Source organism: Tachyglossus aculeatus, chromosome X2, assembly GCF_015852505.1.
Source record: "Tachyglossus aculeatus isolate mTacAcu1 chromosome X2, mTacAcu1.pri, whole genome shotgun sequence".
Taxonomy (NCBI): Eukaryota; Metazoa; Chordata; class Mammalia; order Monotremata; family Tachyglossidae; genus Tachyglossus; species Tachyglossus aculeatus.
The window spans coordinates 5,836,622-5,849,977 of record NC_052100.1 but is presented as its reverse complement, the minus strand read 5'-3'; the positions used below and the strand labels follow the sequence as shown (position 1 = coordinate 5,849,977).

Below are 13,356 nucleotides of genomic sequence, written 5' to 3'. Positions count from 1 at the left end.
TAGAAAAAACAAGTAAGGCAACTTCTGGGAGTCTGTATATTTTTTAGCACAGAGGTGTGGTCACTGCTACAAAAGGAACTGATAAAATCCAACACTTTAGTGGTATTCAAACCACTTGTTCGAATTCCCGACACTATTGTGGCAAAGCGCCAGAGTGGCTGGGTATTGCTTAGAGTTCTGATTTTATCACTTGGTTTCAAAGAGGAGTTGAAAGGACTTCAAGATTTCACACCTGAAGTATCTAGGTCAACTCTAGACCAGTTATTAAGTTCAGTAGCATCGTGAAGGGCCTGGTTTCCAGAGGAATTCAGAGTGCTCCATTACTTGAATCCTCTCCCTTCAGGTTGCAACTCTCACCAGCTGCCTTCCAGAGGTCAAAAATCTAAATGACTGGTGATAGCATCTCCCAGGAGTCCAGTTTCCTGATTCCCAGTTGTGCCCACCAGCTCCAGATTATGCTTTTAAATTGGGTCACCTGGGGGCATTGGGATTAGAGGCTCTGAAAGTAATACACAATAAAGGGAACAAGTTTCTGAAATAACGTTGGGGGGCTGTCCCCCTAGATTGTACACTCTTTAGGGGCAGGGACCAAGCCCACCAACTCCTACACTCTGCACAAAGTAGTTGCTCAGTAAATACTATTGACCAATAGCACGTATGAACATATCTCTTAATTCTTGCTGCTTCTTACTTGTAATTTACTATTTGTCTTCCCTGCTAGATTGTAAGCTCCCAGATGACACACAAGTTTTGTGTCTACCAACTGTGTTGTACTCTCCCAAGCATTTAGTACAGTGCTCTGTAGACAGTGAACACTCAAATATTTTAGGTTGATTGGGTCACTTAACTGGTACTTACTTCTGCCACCTGACAGTAAAATATTAAATTCTTTGACCAAAGCCTGTGGCCAAACCAAGCTAGGTAGAGTTAGATTTTAAAAAGGTAAATACTGACATGTATCAATGATTTCCCATCAGATTAACATGGAGATTTTCCTCTCCCCCTGCTTTTTTCCCCCCTCCTTTGAGGACTTTGAATTCTGCACTTTATATGTGTGAATTTTTATCTCCAAATCTCATGGGTACTTCAAGTGGTATTTCAATCTTACTGGGTTGATTGTGGTAGGGCCCAATTGCCTTATAGTTCAGACTTCTTTTCAAGATGGAGCTGAGGGGCAAAGTCCCAGAAGAGTAAGCCCTGCTTTTCCCAGAATCAACTGGGACAGATTGCCAATGAAGATGGGTGGGGGTCCTGTCATTTAGGAGAGTGGAAGCCCTCAACTATTTTTCTCTCTGCCATAGTCTACTGATTATCTTGAGGAAGAGAATGCCTTGTGCTGTGAGCATACACCTGCTAGAGCTACTCTAAGGAACTTTTTAAAGATGGACACGTGGATGCCTTGATAGGCTTCCGTGCTGTAATTGGGTTTAACTTTTTCTACATTAAAATGAACTGCCTATTGTTGCCCAAGGGTAAAGCCTGTCCCTTTCCAGTGCTTAGAACAGTGCTTTGCACATAGTAGGCACTTAATAAATGCCATCATTATTATTTCCCGACAGCCCTGGCTAATCATACTTCACCGAGTGTCCTCCTGGACGTCAAACGGAGATTAAAACTGAGCCCCACGTGGCACAACCTTATTCCTCTGCATTCGTTCAGTCGTATTTACCGAGCGCTTACAGTGTGCAGAGCACTGAACTAAGCGCTTGGGGAGTACAAATCGGCAACATATGGAGACGCTCCCTCCCCAACAACGGGCTCACGGTCTAGAAGGGGGAGATACCCTGCATCTCCCCCAGCGCTTAGGACAGTGGTTGGCACATAGAAAAAGCTTAACAAAAACCATTATTATTATCGTCACCGCGGCTTTTCCTCCGGCGGGGGCGGCGAGTGCGCGCGCCACCTGCGGCCACACGAGGGCGCCCCGCGCCGCCGGCGGCGCAGTGTCATCATCATCATCAATCGTATTGAGCGCTTACTGTGTGCAGAGCACTGTACTAAGCGCTTGGGAAGTACAAGTTGGCAACATCTAGAGACAGTCCCTACCCAACAGTGGGCTCACAGTCTAAAAGGTAACATTGTTTTTTTTTTTCTTGGTACACAGCCCTTTGCAGACAGCGTTTTACTCTATTATTAAATTGACACAGATAGACAGGGAAGAAACACACTATGCAGGTGAAGGCTCCCCGGGGGTCTCGGCCAACGGGACGGGCCTTTGGCTAGCGGCCCTCCCCGGGGGCTGGCGAGCACGCCAAATCATCCGGAGGCCCCACACACACCCCCGGGGAGAACGGGAGGGAGGGGCGTCCAAGTAGTAGCATCGCCTGGGGAGCCCCACGTGCGTCGGGGGTCCACGGGGGCTCCGCCGCCTCCCCGCGGGACACCCCCGAGCCCGGGGAGCGGGGGGAGGAGGAGGAGGAGGAGGCCGGAGTCCGCCCCGCCCCTCCCCTGGGTGGGTCCCCGCTCCTTTTCTGGCGGGGCCGTTTTGCATCGAGGCAGCGGCAGCAGCAGCCGCCAGTGCCGGTGCCAGTGTCCGCTGGGGCGGGGGTCGGCAGCGCCGGAGAGCGGGGACCGTGGCCAGCCCACCTGCGGCCCCCGGTGCCCCCTCCCCCGGTGCCCCCTCCTCTCCCTCCCGCTCCCCGGCGGCATGAGCGCGCGCAAGGGCGCGCCGGGCGGCGGGGGCGCGGGCGCGGGGTGTCGGTGCCCCGTGGGCGGGGTGGCGCCGTGCCCGGCGCTGTGCCCGGCGCTGTGCCTGGCGCTGTCGGTGGGCTCGCTGGCCTGCTGCCTGCTGCTCAGCGGCCGCGCCTCCGACCTGCAGGCCCGGGTGGCCGCCCTGGAGCGGACACTGCGCGACCCAGGACAGCCCGGACCCTCGGCCCCCGCGCTGCAGCCCCACCTGGAGCGGCTCCTCAAGGAGGTGAGTGACCCGGGGCCGGGGCGGTCAGCAGCCTCAGTTTCCCCCCCCCCCCCGCCAAGCGGAGGACCGTCCCGCTGTAGGTGGCTGAGTGGGTGGAGGAGATGGAGGTGTCAGGGCTCAGAAGTGGTCCGCTCCTCTCCAGATGCGGGCCGCCCCGCAGGGAACAGCAATCATTGCCGTAACCATGGGGTCTGGTAGGTGTTCACTATGCGCCAGGCACCGTACTAAGCGCCGGGGTGGAGACGAGCAAATCAAGCGGGCCACCGTCCCCCGTCCCACCTGGGGCTCACAGGCTCACTCCCCATTGTACGGATGAGGGAACTGAATGCCTTGCCCAAGGCCACACTGTTCTAAACTGTGAGCTCTTGTTGGGTAGGGACCGTCTCCAAAGGTTGCCGACTTGTACCCCCAAGCGCTTAGTACAGTGCTCTGTACACAGTAAGCGCTCAATAAATCCGATTGAATGAATGAACGAACACAGCAGACGAGTGGCGGAGGCGGGATTAGAACTCGTGACCTTCTCACTCCCGGGCTCTAGCCATCGGGCCATACTGCTTCAGCGGTCGGGCCGGTTGGTCCTCGATCCTGCCTCCCTGCGCCCCGCCCGCTCTCACCTCGCCGGCCTTGGCCGAACCCCGCCAGGCTCTCCGACCCCTCCGCTTTTAGGGGATCCGTGGGGACAGAGGCACAAAATCGCCCAGCGTGGAGCCGCCCCCTTAGGCGAGGAGGGCATACTGGAAAGAACCCGGGACCGGGGGTCAGGAGACCCGGGTTCTAATCCCCACTCCGCTCTGCCACTGCCCTGCTGGGTCACTTAACCCCTCTAGCTCTCAGTTTCTCCACCTGCAAAATGGGGATAAAACACCTATTTCCCCTTCTGAGAAACAGCGTAGCTCAGTGGAAAGAGCCCGGGCTTGGGAGTCCGAGGACGTGGGTTCTAATGCAGGCTCTGCCACTTGTCAGCTGTGTGACCTTGGGCAAGTCACTTAATTTCTCTGTGCCTCATTTACCGCATCTATAAAATGGGGATGAAGACTGTGAGCCCCACGTGGGACAAACTGATTACCTGGTATCTGCCCCAGTGCTTAGAACAGTGTTTGGCACATAGAAAGCGCTTAACAAATACCAACAGTATTATTGTTATTTATTATTATTATTATTACTATTCCCCCTTAAACTGGGAGTCCCACGTGGGGCAGGGACTACATCTGCCCCGATTATCCGGTACTTAGCATAAATACCACAATTATTATTATTAGGTCACACTCTCTGCTTCCTTGTCAGCCTCCTGGGCTCTCTCTTTCTAGCCCAGCTTCACCTTTGAGCTGGGTAGGAAGCGGCAGGAGGGAGAGAGAGATGGTTTGGGGTTGCTTACTTGGGCTCTCAAAGCAGAAGGACCTCTGAGAGTGATGACAAGGTGATGGGAAAAGATTATCCTTTTCTCCAAAGCCCTTCCCTGGGTGAAAGAGTGGAAACGGGGAAACAGTATCAACCCTCTCCTTCCTTCCCTCCTATCCCCCCCTGAAGAAAACGAAACTCCGGGTGCAAAGCAAGGCTTTTTATTTTTTAATGGTATTTTAAGTTCTTACTATGTGCCAGGTACTGTTTTTAGTGTTGGGGTAGATACAAGGTAATCAATTTGAACACAATCCATATCCCACATGGGACTCACAGTCTTAATTCCCCTTTTACAGTTGAGGTAGCTGAGGCACAGAGAAGTTGTGTTTTGCCCAGCAGACAAATGGCAGAGCCGGAATTAGAACTCAGGTCCTTCTGACTCCCAGGTGAACCACGGTCGAAATTGAAGCGGAGGTTTCAGAGGGAGCTGGAAGTCGTGCACGATTCCAACCCAGGAGGTTCACAGAACTCTCTGAGCCTCGTGCAGTTGCCTGAGCTCCCTCTGAGAGGGAGGGAAAACGAACCCTACTTATGCCATAGATTTGCTACCCTTCTAATCCTATTAATGCTACAACGTGTCTCTGCTGAGTTCAGAAACTGAGGCAATTTGTGAGGATTTGCACATTTTAAGAACTCTCCATCCTTTGCCATGAGAAACAATCCCCATCCTTCCTACCTGATGGTCTTAAAATTGCCTTCTGTTGTTTAGTGTGTGTCATATGGCCTCACATCGTGCTGAAGTGATTCTTGGTGGGATGATAAACTGGAAACGTTCTTTTCTGTTAAGTCTGTCCCTTAATTTTGAAGGTTATTAAATTGAAAGAACTCACTACCCTGTTTCTGAGAATGAGATGCAAGGGAGAAAAGAAAAACTCAGGAGGAGCAGAGCAATATAAACCATGGCGCTTGAGCATTTCAGAACTGCTTTTTGAGGACTAGGGCTTCACTTTGCAATTTTCATGTTTCATCCTTTATATCATCCTTAATGCCCACTGAGTTGGCTGGTGAATGAATTGGAAAGTTTGCTTTAATTCATCAACACCCCTTTCCTCTCTAGCTGGAGGAGCTCTTAGTACAGTGTTGTGCTCACAGTATTCAATAGAGAACATTAATTGGCGGAAAAATGATTTTACTGTAAAATAGTTGTGGGTTTTTTTTCCCCTTCTTAACAAGAGGCAGACAGAATGTTTGGGAATCCGAGAACTTCCACCCAGAGTTTGACAGTTATTCTTTGTCATATTGGAGTTGGGTTTGATCTGGTGGTTTGAGGTATAAAACACAAAAGACCCAGATACCAGGATACTGCTGGGTAAATTCAAGTTTGACATTTGAAGAACCAATTGTTTTACTAATGATCCTCCTCCAACCACCCCCCCACCGCCCCCCGCCCGGTGTAAATTGAAAATCAATGACCAAATTATAGTTGAACAAATTAAGTTATTTTCATAGCTTCAAAGAAGAATTAGTATGTTAGCCACAACAGTTAATTCTGTACTGTAGTGTGGCTCGGTGGAAAGAGCGTGGGCTTGGGAGCCAGAGGTCGTGGGTTCTAATCCTGACTGTGCCACTTGCCAGCTGTGTGACTTTGGGTAAATCACATAAATTATCTGTGCCTCAGTCACCTCATCTGTCAAATGGGGATTAAGACTGTGAGCCCCACATGGGAGTTGTTCACCCAGTATCCCCCCCAACCCTGTGCATAGAACAGTGCTTTGCACATAGTAAGCACTTAACAAATGCCATCTTCATCATTCATGCATTCATTCAATCGTATTTATTGAGCGCTTACTGAGTGTAGAGCACTGTACTAAGCGCTTGGGAAGTACAAGTTGGCAACATATAGAGATGGTCCCTACCCAAAAGTGGACTCACAGTCTAGAAGGGGGATACAGAGAACAAAACAAAACATATTAACAAAATAAAATAAATAGAATAAACATGTACAAGTAAAATAGAGTAATACGTACAAACATATATACATATATACAGGTGCTGTGAGGAGGGGAAGGAGGTAAGGTGGGGGGGATGGGGAGGGGGAGGTGGGGGAAAGGGAGGAGGGGGCTCAGTCTGGGAAGGCCTCCTGGAGGAGGTGAGCTCTCAGTAGGGCCTTGAAGGGAGGAAGAGAGCTAGCTTGGCGGAGGGAGGGCATTCCAGGCCAGGGGGATGACGTGGGACGGGCGAGAACGAGGCACAGTGAGGAGATTAGCGGCAGAGGAGCGGAGGGTGCGGGCTGGGCTGGAGAAGGAGAGAAGGGAGGTGAGGTAGGAGGGGGTGAGGTGATGGACAGCCTTGAAGCCCAGGGTGAGGAGTTTTTGCCTGATGCGTAGGTTGATTGGTAGCCACTGGAGATTTTTGAGGAGGGGGATAACATGCCCAGAGCGTTTCTGGACAAAGACGATCCGGGCAGCGGCGTGAAGTATGGATTGAAGTGGGGAGAGACAGGAGGATGGGAGATCGGAGAGGAGGCAGATACAGTAATCCAGACGGGATAGGGTGAGAGCTTGAACAAGCAGGGTAGCAGTTTGGATGGAGAGGAAAGGGCGGATCTTGGCAATGTTGCGGAGCTGAGACCGGCAGGTTTGGTGACAGCTTGGATGTGAGGGGTGAACGAGACAGTGGAGCCGAGGATGCGGGCTTGTGAGACAGGAAGGATGGTAGTGCTTGAGAAGCAGCGTGGCTCAGTGGAAAGAGCCCGGGCTTTGGAGTCAGAGGTCATGGGTTCGAATCCCGACTCCACCACATGTCTGCTGTGTGACCTTGGGCAGGTCACTTCACTTCTCGGAGCCTCAGTTACCTCATCTGTAAAATGGGGATTAAGACTGCGAGCCCCACGTGGGACAACCTGATCACCTTGTAATCCCCCAGCGCTTAGAACAGTGCTTTGCACATAGTAAGCGTTTAACGAATGCCATCATTATTATTATTATTAGTGCCGTCAACAGTGATGGGAAAGTCAGGGGAGAGGGCAAGGTTTGGGAGGGAAGACAAGGAGTTCAGTCTTGGACATGTTGAGTTTTAGGTGGTGGGCAGACATCCAGATGGAGATGTCCTGAAGGCAGGAGGAGATGCGAGCCTGGAGGGAGGGAGGGAGAGCAGGGGCATCCACTAAATGTCCCTTGGATGGGAAACACACGCAGGCTTAGGCAACAGTAGCAGAAAAGTCCCTTGCTGAGATTAGCGAAGTGTCGGAAGCTGCTGTTAGGAACACTCAGATGTAAACTGTTTAGGGAGAATACAAGTGCAACTGCATAATTGGGTTCCAAATAAGACAATAAGCCTGTTGAAGCATTTAAAAATAAGAAATGACTAATAAATGACTGTAAATGTAGTACTTAAAATCTAGTAAAATGGCAAAAAAAGGAAAACCAATCTCTTTGGAAAGATAAGGTCTTATAAGGATTGGTTTCTGTTTATTTTTTGTTATAATGAAATCTGTCTTTAAGCAAATACGTGCTAAAATTATATTTGTTCACTTATTTTTCCTTTTGACATCCAAGTGATTTTGAGTGGGTAGATCACTTGCACCAAGTTCATTTTGTGAGACTACTCAGATCTACAAGGTGGTATCTGTCGCCACCACAAAAACAAAAAACTACAACCCAACCGAGGGGAAAAAAAATTGACACTACATGGTTTCAAGAGAAACTTTTGAAACAAACCAGCAAAAACCTCTGTTGATCTAGAAGATCCAGAACTTTTGTCCCCTGAAGGTTTGAGCAGAAAGAATGAAAGCTGAGTGAGCAAAGATTTGTGGGAGCCGCTCTGATACGGATGATAAAGGCTAGTACACATAAGGGAAGGAGGTAAATGGAATATTCATGTTCACTTTGCTGCATTAAAGCACTCCTCCCCCGCAAGAACAAAGCCCTTTGGAGGGGGCCTATTCCTAAGTGAATGTGGCAAAGCTTAAAAAATGAAAACTCGGTTGAATGGCCATGATGGTTATTCGTGGCTCCAATGAGAATTAAAGGGAAAACCTAATTATGCATTTGAAGTGGTTTCCTTTAGTAAAATTTTACACAAATTGCTTAAATACGTGGATTCCCTGCCCACCCCAACTTGGCAGTGATGGGTCAATACCTGGAGTTAGAATGTAACAGAAGTCTGAATCCAGAGCTTATAGTTTTCAGACCACAATTAAATTTTTTATATGAGGATTAGAGAAATATTTAGTTGTATTATTAAAGCTGGACTTTTTTTTCTTCTTCCCACACAATGGATTTATTGTTGCCTCAGCTTCCCATTGTCCACGCTAATCATTTTTCTGCACAAGGGAAACTCAAGATTATAAGGGTAGAACTTTTCATGTGAGGGAAAAATGCCTTCTTCCTCTGCCCCCCCACCCCTTACTTACATTAAAATTCAACATAGTAGCCATGTTTATTTTGTTTTCCCCCTAGACTGTAAACTCCTTGTGGGCAGGGAACCTGTCTACCAACTCTGTTGTACTCTCCCAAGTGCTTAGCCCAGTGCTCTGCACACAGTAAGTGCTCGATAAATACCATGGATTGATTGGGCAGCTTTACTTCTACCAGTACAGTTACAGTATATCCATTCAAATAACTCATCTATTTCCAAGACCCTGTGCCTCTGTAGGGATTTGAGCAGAAGTAAACCAGGCACTTGGGTCCAAACGCCTGAAGCACTTGATATCCATCCCACCCACAGCACTGGCATCCATAGCCAAAATTTATTTTTATGTCTGTCTCCCCATCTAGACTGTAAGTTTCTTGTGGGCAGGGAACCTGTCTACCAGCTCTGTTGTGCTGTTCCAAGCACTTAGTCCAGTGCTCCATGCACAGTAAGTGCTCAATAAATACCATTGATTGATTGATTGGGCAGCTTTTTATCTATTTGTATCCATAGGTGTGACTCATATTTCCAAAACCCATGTCTAGGTTTGAGTATTAATAAGGTAGGATTGAGTATAAGTAAGGTGGTAGGTATGGTCCCTGCCAACAAGGAGCTGGCAGTCTAGAGGAGAAGACAGACATTAAAAAATCAGTTCCAGATAGGGGGAACAGGAGAGTATAAAGATATGCATATCATAATAATAATTGTGATATTTAAGTGCTTGCTTTGTGCCATTAAACACTGTATTAAGCACTGAAGTGAATGCAAGCAGACCTGCAAGCCCATATCCATTAATTGAGTCATATTTATTGAGCGCTTACTGTGTGCGGAGCACTGTACTAAGCGCTTGGGCAATACAAATCGGCAACATAAAGAACGGTACCTATCCAACAACGGGTTCACAGTCTAGAAGGGGGAGACAGGCAAAAAAACCCCACAACAAAACAAGTAGACTGGTGTCAATACCAACAGAATAAATAGAATTATATCTATGTACATATCATTAATAAAATAGAGTAATATGTACAAATATACACAAGTGCTGTGGGGAGGGGAAGGGTAAAGGGCAGAGGGAGGGAGGGGGGTGATGGGGAGAGGAGGAGGAAGAGAGGAAAAAGGGGGGCTCAGTCTGGGAAGGCCTCCTGGAGGGAGTGAGCTCTCAGTAGGGCTTTGAAAGGAGGAAGAGAGCTAGTTTGGTGGATGTGTGGAGGGAGGGCATTCCAGGCCAGAGGTAGGATATGGGCCAGGGGTTGACAGCGGGACAAGCGAGAAAGAGTCACGGTGAGGAGGTTAGCAGCAGAGGAGCGGAAGGTGTGGGCTGGGCTGTAGAAGGAGAGAAGGGAGGGGAGGTAGGAGAAGGAGAGGTGATGGAGAGCTTTGAAGCCGAGTGGCAAGGTGCGAAGAGTAAGCCACTATCACTATAACCCATTCCTCTGCACGGGTTCTCACTCCTGAAGTCTCAGGCCCCAAGCCCAGCCATCGTTCCCGACGGGGATCAGTGGAGTCCTCAGATGTAGGTGTTGAAGGAGCAGTGTGATCTAGTGCCGTGGTCCTGAGTTCTAATCCTGGCTGCACCCTTTTTTCCTGCTATGGTACTGTGGGCAAGTCACTTCATTTCACCAGGTCTCAATTTCCTCACATGTAAAATGGAGGTTAAACGCTCTGTACTGTGGGACGGAATATCTATCTGAACTGATTAGCTTGCATCTATCTCAGTACTTAGTACAGCACTTGGAACATAGTAACTGCTTCACAAACATTATTATCATTATTATTATTACTCTCATTATTAGTAATGTTACTAATGAGACTAATAATAATAAGCATTTGGGGGTGGGACTGTCCAAAACCTCTCCTTGTAGGGAAGAGTGTCACCTTGACCTTCCTGGTTGGAGAGGGCAGTGGTAATACAGGGGCAAAACACACAAGTCATGAAGCAGCATGCCTGGACAGAGTTCCCAAGTGGTGCCATGCTGGTCTGTGTGGGGCTGGATGAAGTCTTGGATAATCCCACCCATGCTTTTCCTCTCTCATGGTCAATTTGTGGGTGTATTAAAGGGGTTTTCTCAGCTGATATATTTGACCATAATTATGATGTTTTTTGCAGTATTACGTAGAGATCTGGCATTTTTTTTAAATGGTATTAAGTACTTACTGCCAGACACTGTACTGAACACCGGGGTAGATACAAGGTCATCAGATTGGGCCTCACAGTCTAAATTTCCATTTTACAGATGAGGCAAGTGAGGCGCAGAAAAGTGAAGTGATTTAGCCAAGGTCACACAGAAAACAAGCGGCAGAGTGAGGATTAGAATCCAGGTCCTCTTGACTCCCAGACCCGTGCTCTTTCCACTGGACCACACTGTTCACTTCTCCTCTTGGAATCTCAGCCCCTGCTAGCTTTTTTAAGTTGCATGTCTTTTTCATTTGATTTTGTTTCCCTCTCCTTAGGAAATTGCTTTTAAAGCACCTATTATTTTTTTAATTTTCAGTTTCCCTGAAATAAGTGCTTTCGGGTAAACAAAGCCATGTAGTGGTCCTTTGAACCCTTGTGCTTTCTACCATGGGATCATTCCAATTTACAATTTATAAGTTTGCCTCTTGAAAATAACCTTTCCTTATTTTTTGTCCCTGGGTTGTACTAGTCCACAAATACCTCTCCAGCTTGCCTGGCTAAGTGGAATCTTTTTAAAGATCCTTTTCAAATGTTTTCAGTGATTTTTTTTTTTCCCTCCCTGCTGGATCTTCTTCCGTTATTTACTTTTAGGGGAGTGGCTTGTTTGCCTATGCAAAGAACTTGACCATATTGTTTGCAGATGTAAGGGATATTGCCAGATAAATGAAACCAAATAGGGACTTTTTAAATAGCTCTTAGAAATCTCAGAAGGAAGACCCTCTCGTTTGCTACAAATGCAGTAAAATGAAGATTCTGGATTCATGTGCACATTGACTGTTTCCTCACATTGGAAGTAACCAAAATTGGAGAAGGAAAAGAAAGGAAAAACTGACTTGCTCAAAGAAGCCATCTCATTCAGTGAAACGTAGATATTGTGTAATTTTTTTTTTAACATAGGGGCAGAAATGAAATGAACAAGATTGGGGATTTTCTTAGTAGGGCCTTCTTAGTGTTTTAATAAGTGTGTGGGTGGGGGAGTTCAAAAACAACTGTTGGGTCAGCCCAGATAAAACTCCCTCCTGAGGTACCTTACTACCTCCTGTGAGGAGTAATAGTTCCCAACTGTTCATCTCTTTAGCATGAAGGGCTTTTGTTAGACAAGAATATGCTTACTCAGCTCCTTGTATATTATTTGTAATGCTGAAAAATTAAATGGAAACTCCATGTAGAAGTCGCCTAGTTTAAAAATAAAAAAGCCAGTTTAAAAAAAGAAAACAAAAAATAACACAAAATCTGGAAGTGCAGTGGAAAAAATGTGTGTTCGTGCTTTGTCAGACCTCCCTCTGGCCTGGACTTCCAGATCATTTCACCAGTGGTTCACGGGGTTCGAAGATCCTGAGTGAACTGGGGTCTTCAAGGGGCAGAAAATGAATTTCTAGTGGAGGGAGAAATCCTTCGATGCTTCTCTAACTTCCATTCATTCATTCAGTCATATTTATTGAGCGCTTACTGTATGCAGAGCACTGTACTAAGCACTTGAGTACAGGCCCTGGAGGTTGATTCGATGCCCGCCTCCAGAGGAGGACCTGTTGAAGGCCAGAGCCATCTTGGAGGCTGTGGCCTGATGTCAGTCAGTTATATTTATTGAGCACTTACTGTGTGCAGAGCACTGTACTAAGCGCTTGGGAGAGTACAGTAGAACAGATACATTCCCTGCCCATAGTGAGCTTACAGTCTAGAGGACGAGCATGCTGTCTAGAGTTGTTGGTCATCATTTGTTTGTGATGGTATTGATGCTATGTTAAGCACTTACTGCATGCCAGACACTGTGCCAAGCACTGGGGTAGATACAAGATAATCAGGTCAGAAGCAATTCTTCCTTACATGGGGCTCACGGTCTAAATAGGAGGGAGACCAGTACTGAGTTCCCATTTTACAAATGAGGAAACAGAAGCCCAGAGAAATAAAGTGACTTGACCAAGGGCACACAGCAGACAAGTGATGGAGCTGGGATTAGAACCCAGGCCCTCTGACTCCCAGGCCCCTGCTCTATCCACTAGGCCAAGCTGCTTCCCAAGAACCGTGAAGACCCTGATTTGATAGAGCTCCTAAAATTATTTTGCAAAACACTTTCCCATTCATTGTCTTGTCCTAAGCTGTCGAGTTGTCTCCGACCCATAGCAATGCCATGGACACATCTCTCCCAGAACGCCCTACCTCCATCTGCAATCGTTCTGGTACTGTCTCCTTAGAGTTTTCTGGGTAAAAATACAAAAGTGATTTATCATTGCCTCCTTCCATGCAGTAAAGTTGAGTGTCCACCCTTGACCCCCTCCCGTGCGGCTGTCTAGCACAGAAGAGTTTTGACTTGAGTCAGATTAGCAAGAGGCAGAGCCAGGAGTAGGAACCCATGTCCTTCTGACTCCTAGGCTCACACTCTATCCACTAGATCATGGAGCATTTAACAATTTAAAAATCGCCTTTTAAAAATTAGGACTAATCTGCCCCAATTTACCACCTACAAAATTATTTTAATTTAATTTGTTTTAAACGACTTTTTTTTTCAAGTCAG

The 13,356-nt window shown here is 47.5% G+C and overlaps 1 protein-coding gene across 1 annotated transcript in view; it reads left to right on the top strand.

Annotated features, from left to right (window-relative positions):
* Positions 1 to 2,647: 2,647 nt before the first annotated feature.
* Positions 2,648 to 13,356, top strand: part of COL23A1 (collagen type XXIII alpha 1 chain) — a 234,410-nt gene continuing 223,701 nt past the window's right edge. The window contains exon 1 of the mRNA XM_038771580.1: positions 2,648 to 2,917. Coding sequence (XP_038627508.1) covers positions 2,648 to 2,917 — 270 coding nt within the window. The remainder of the gene's footprint in view (positions 2,918 to 13,356) is intronic.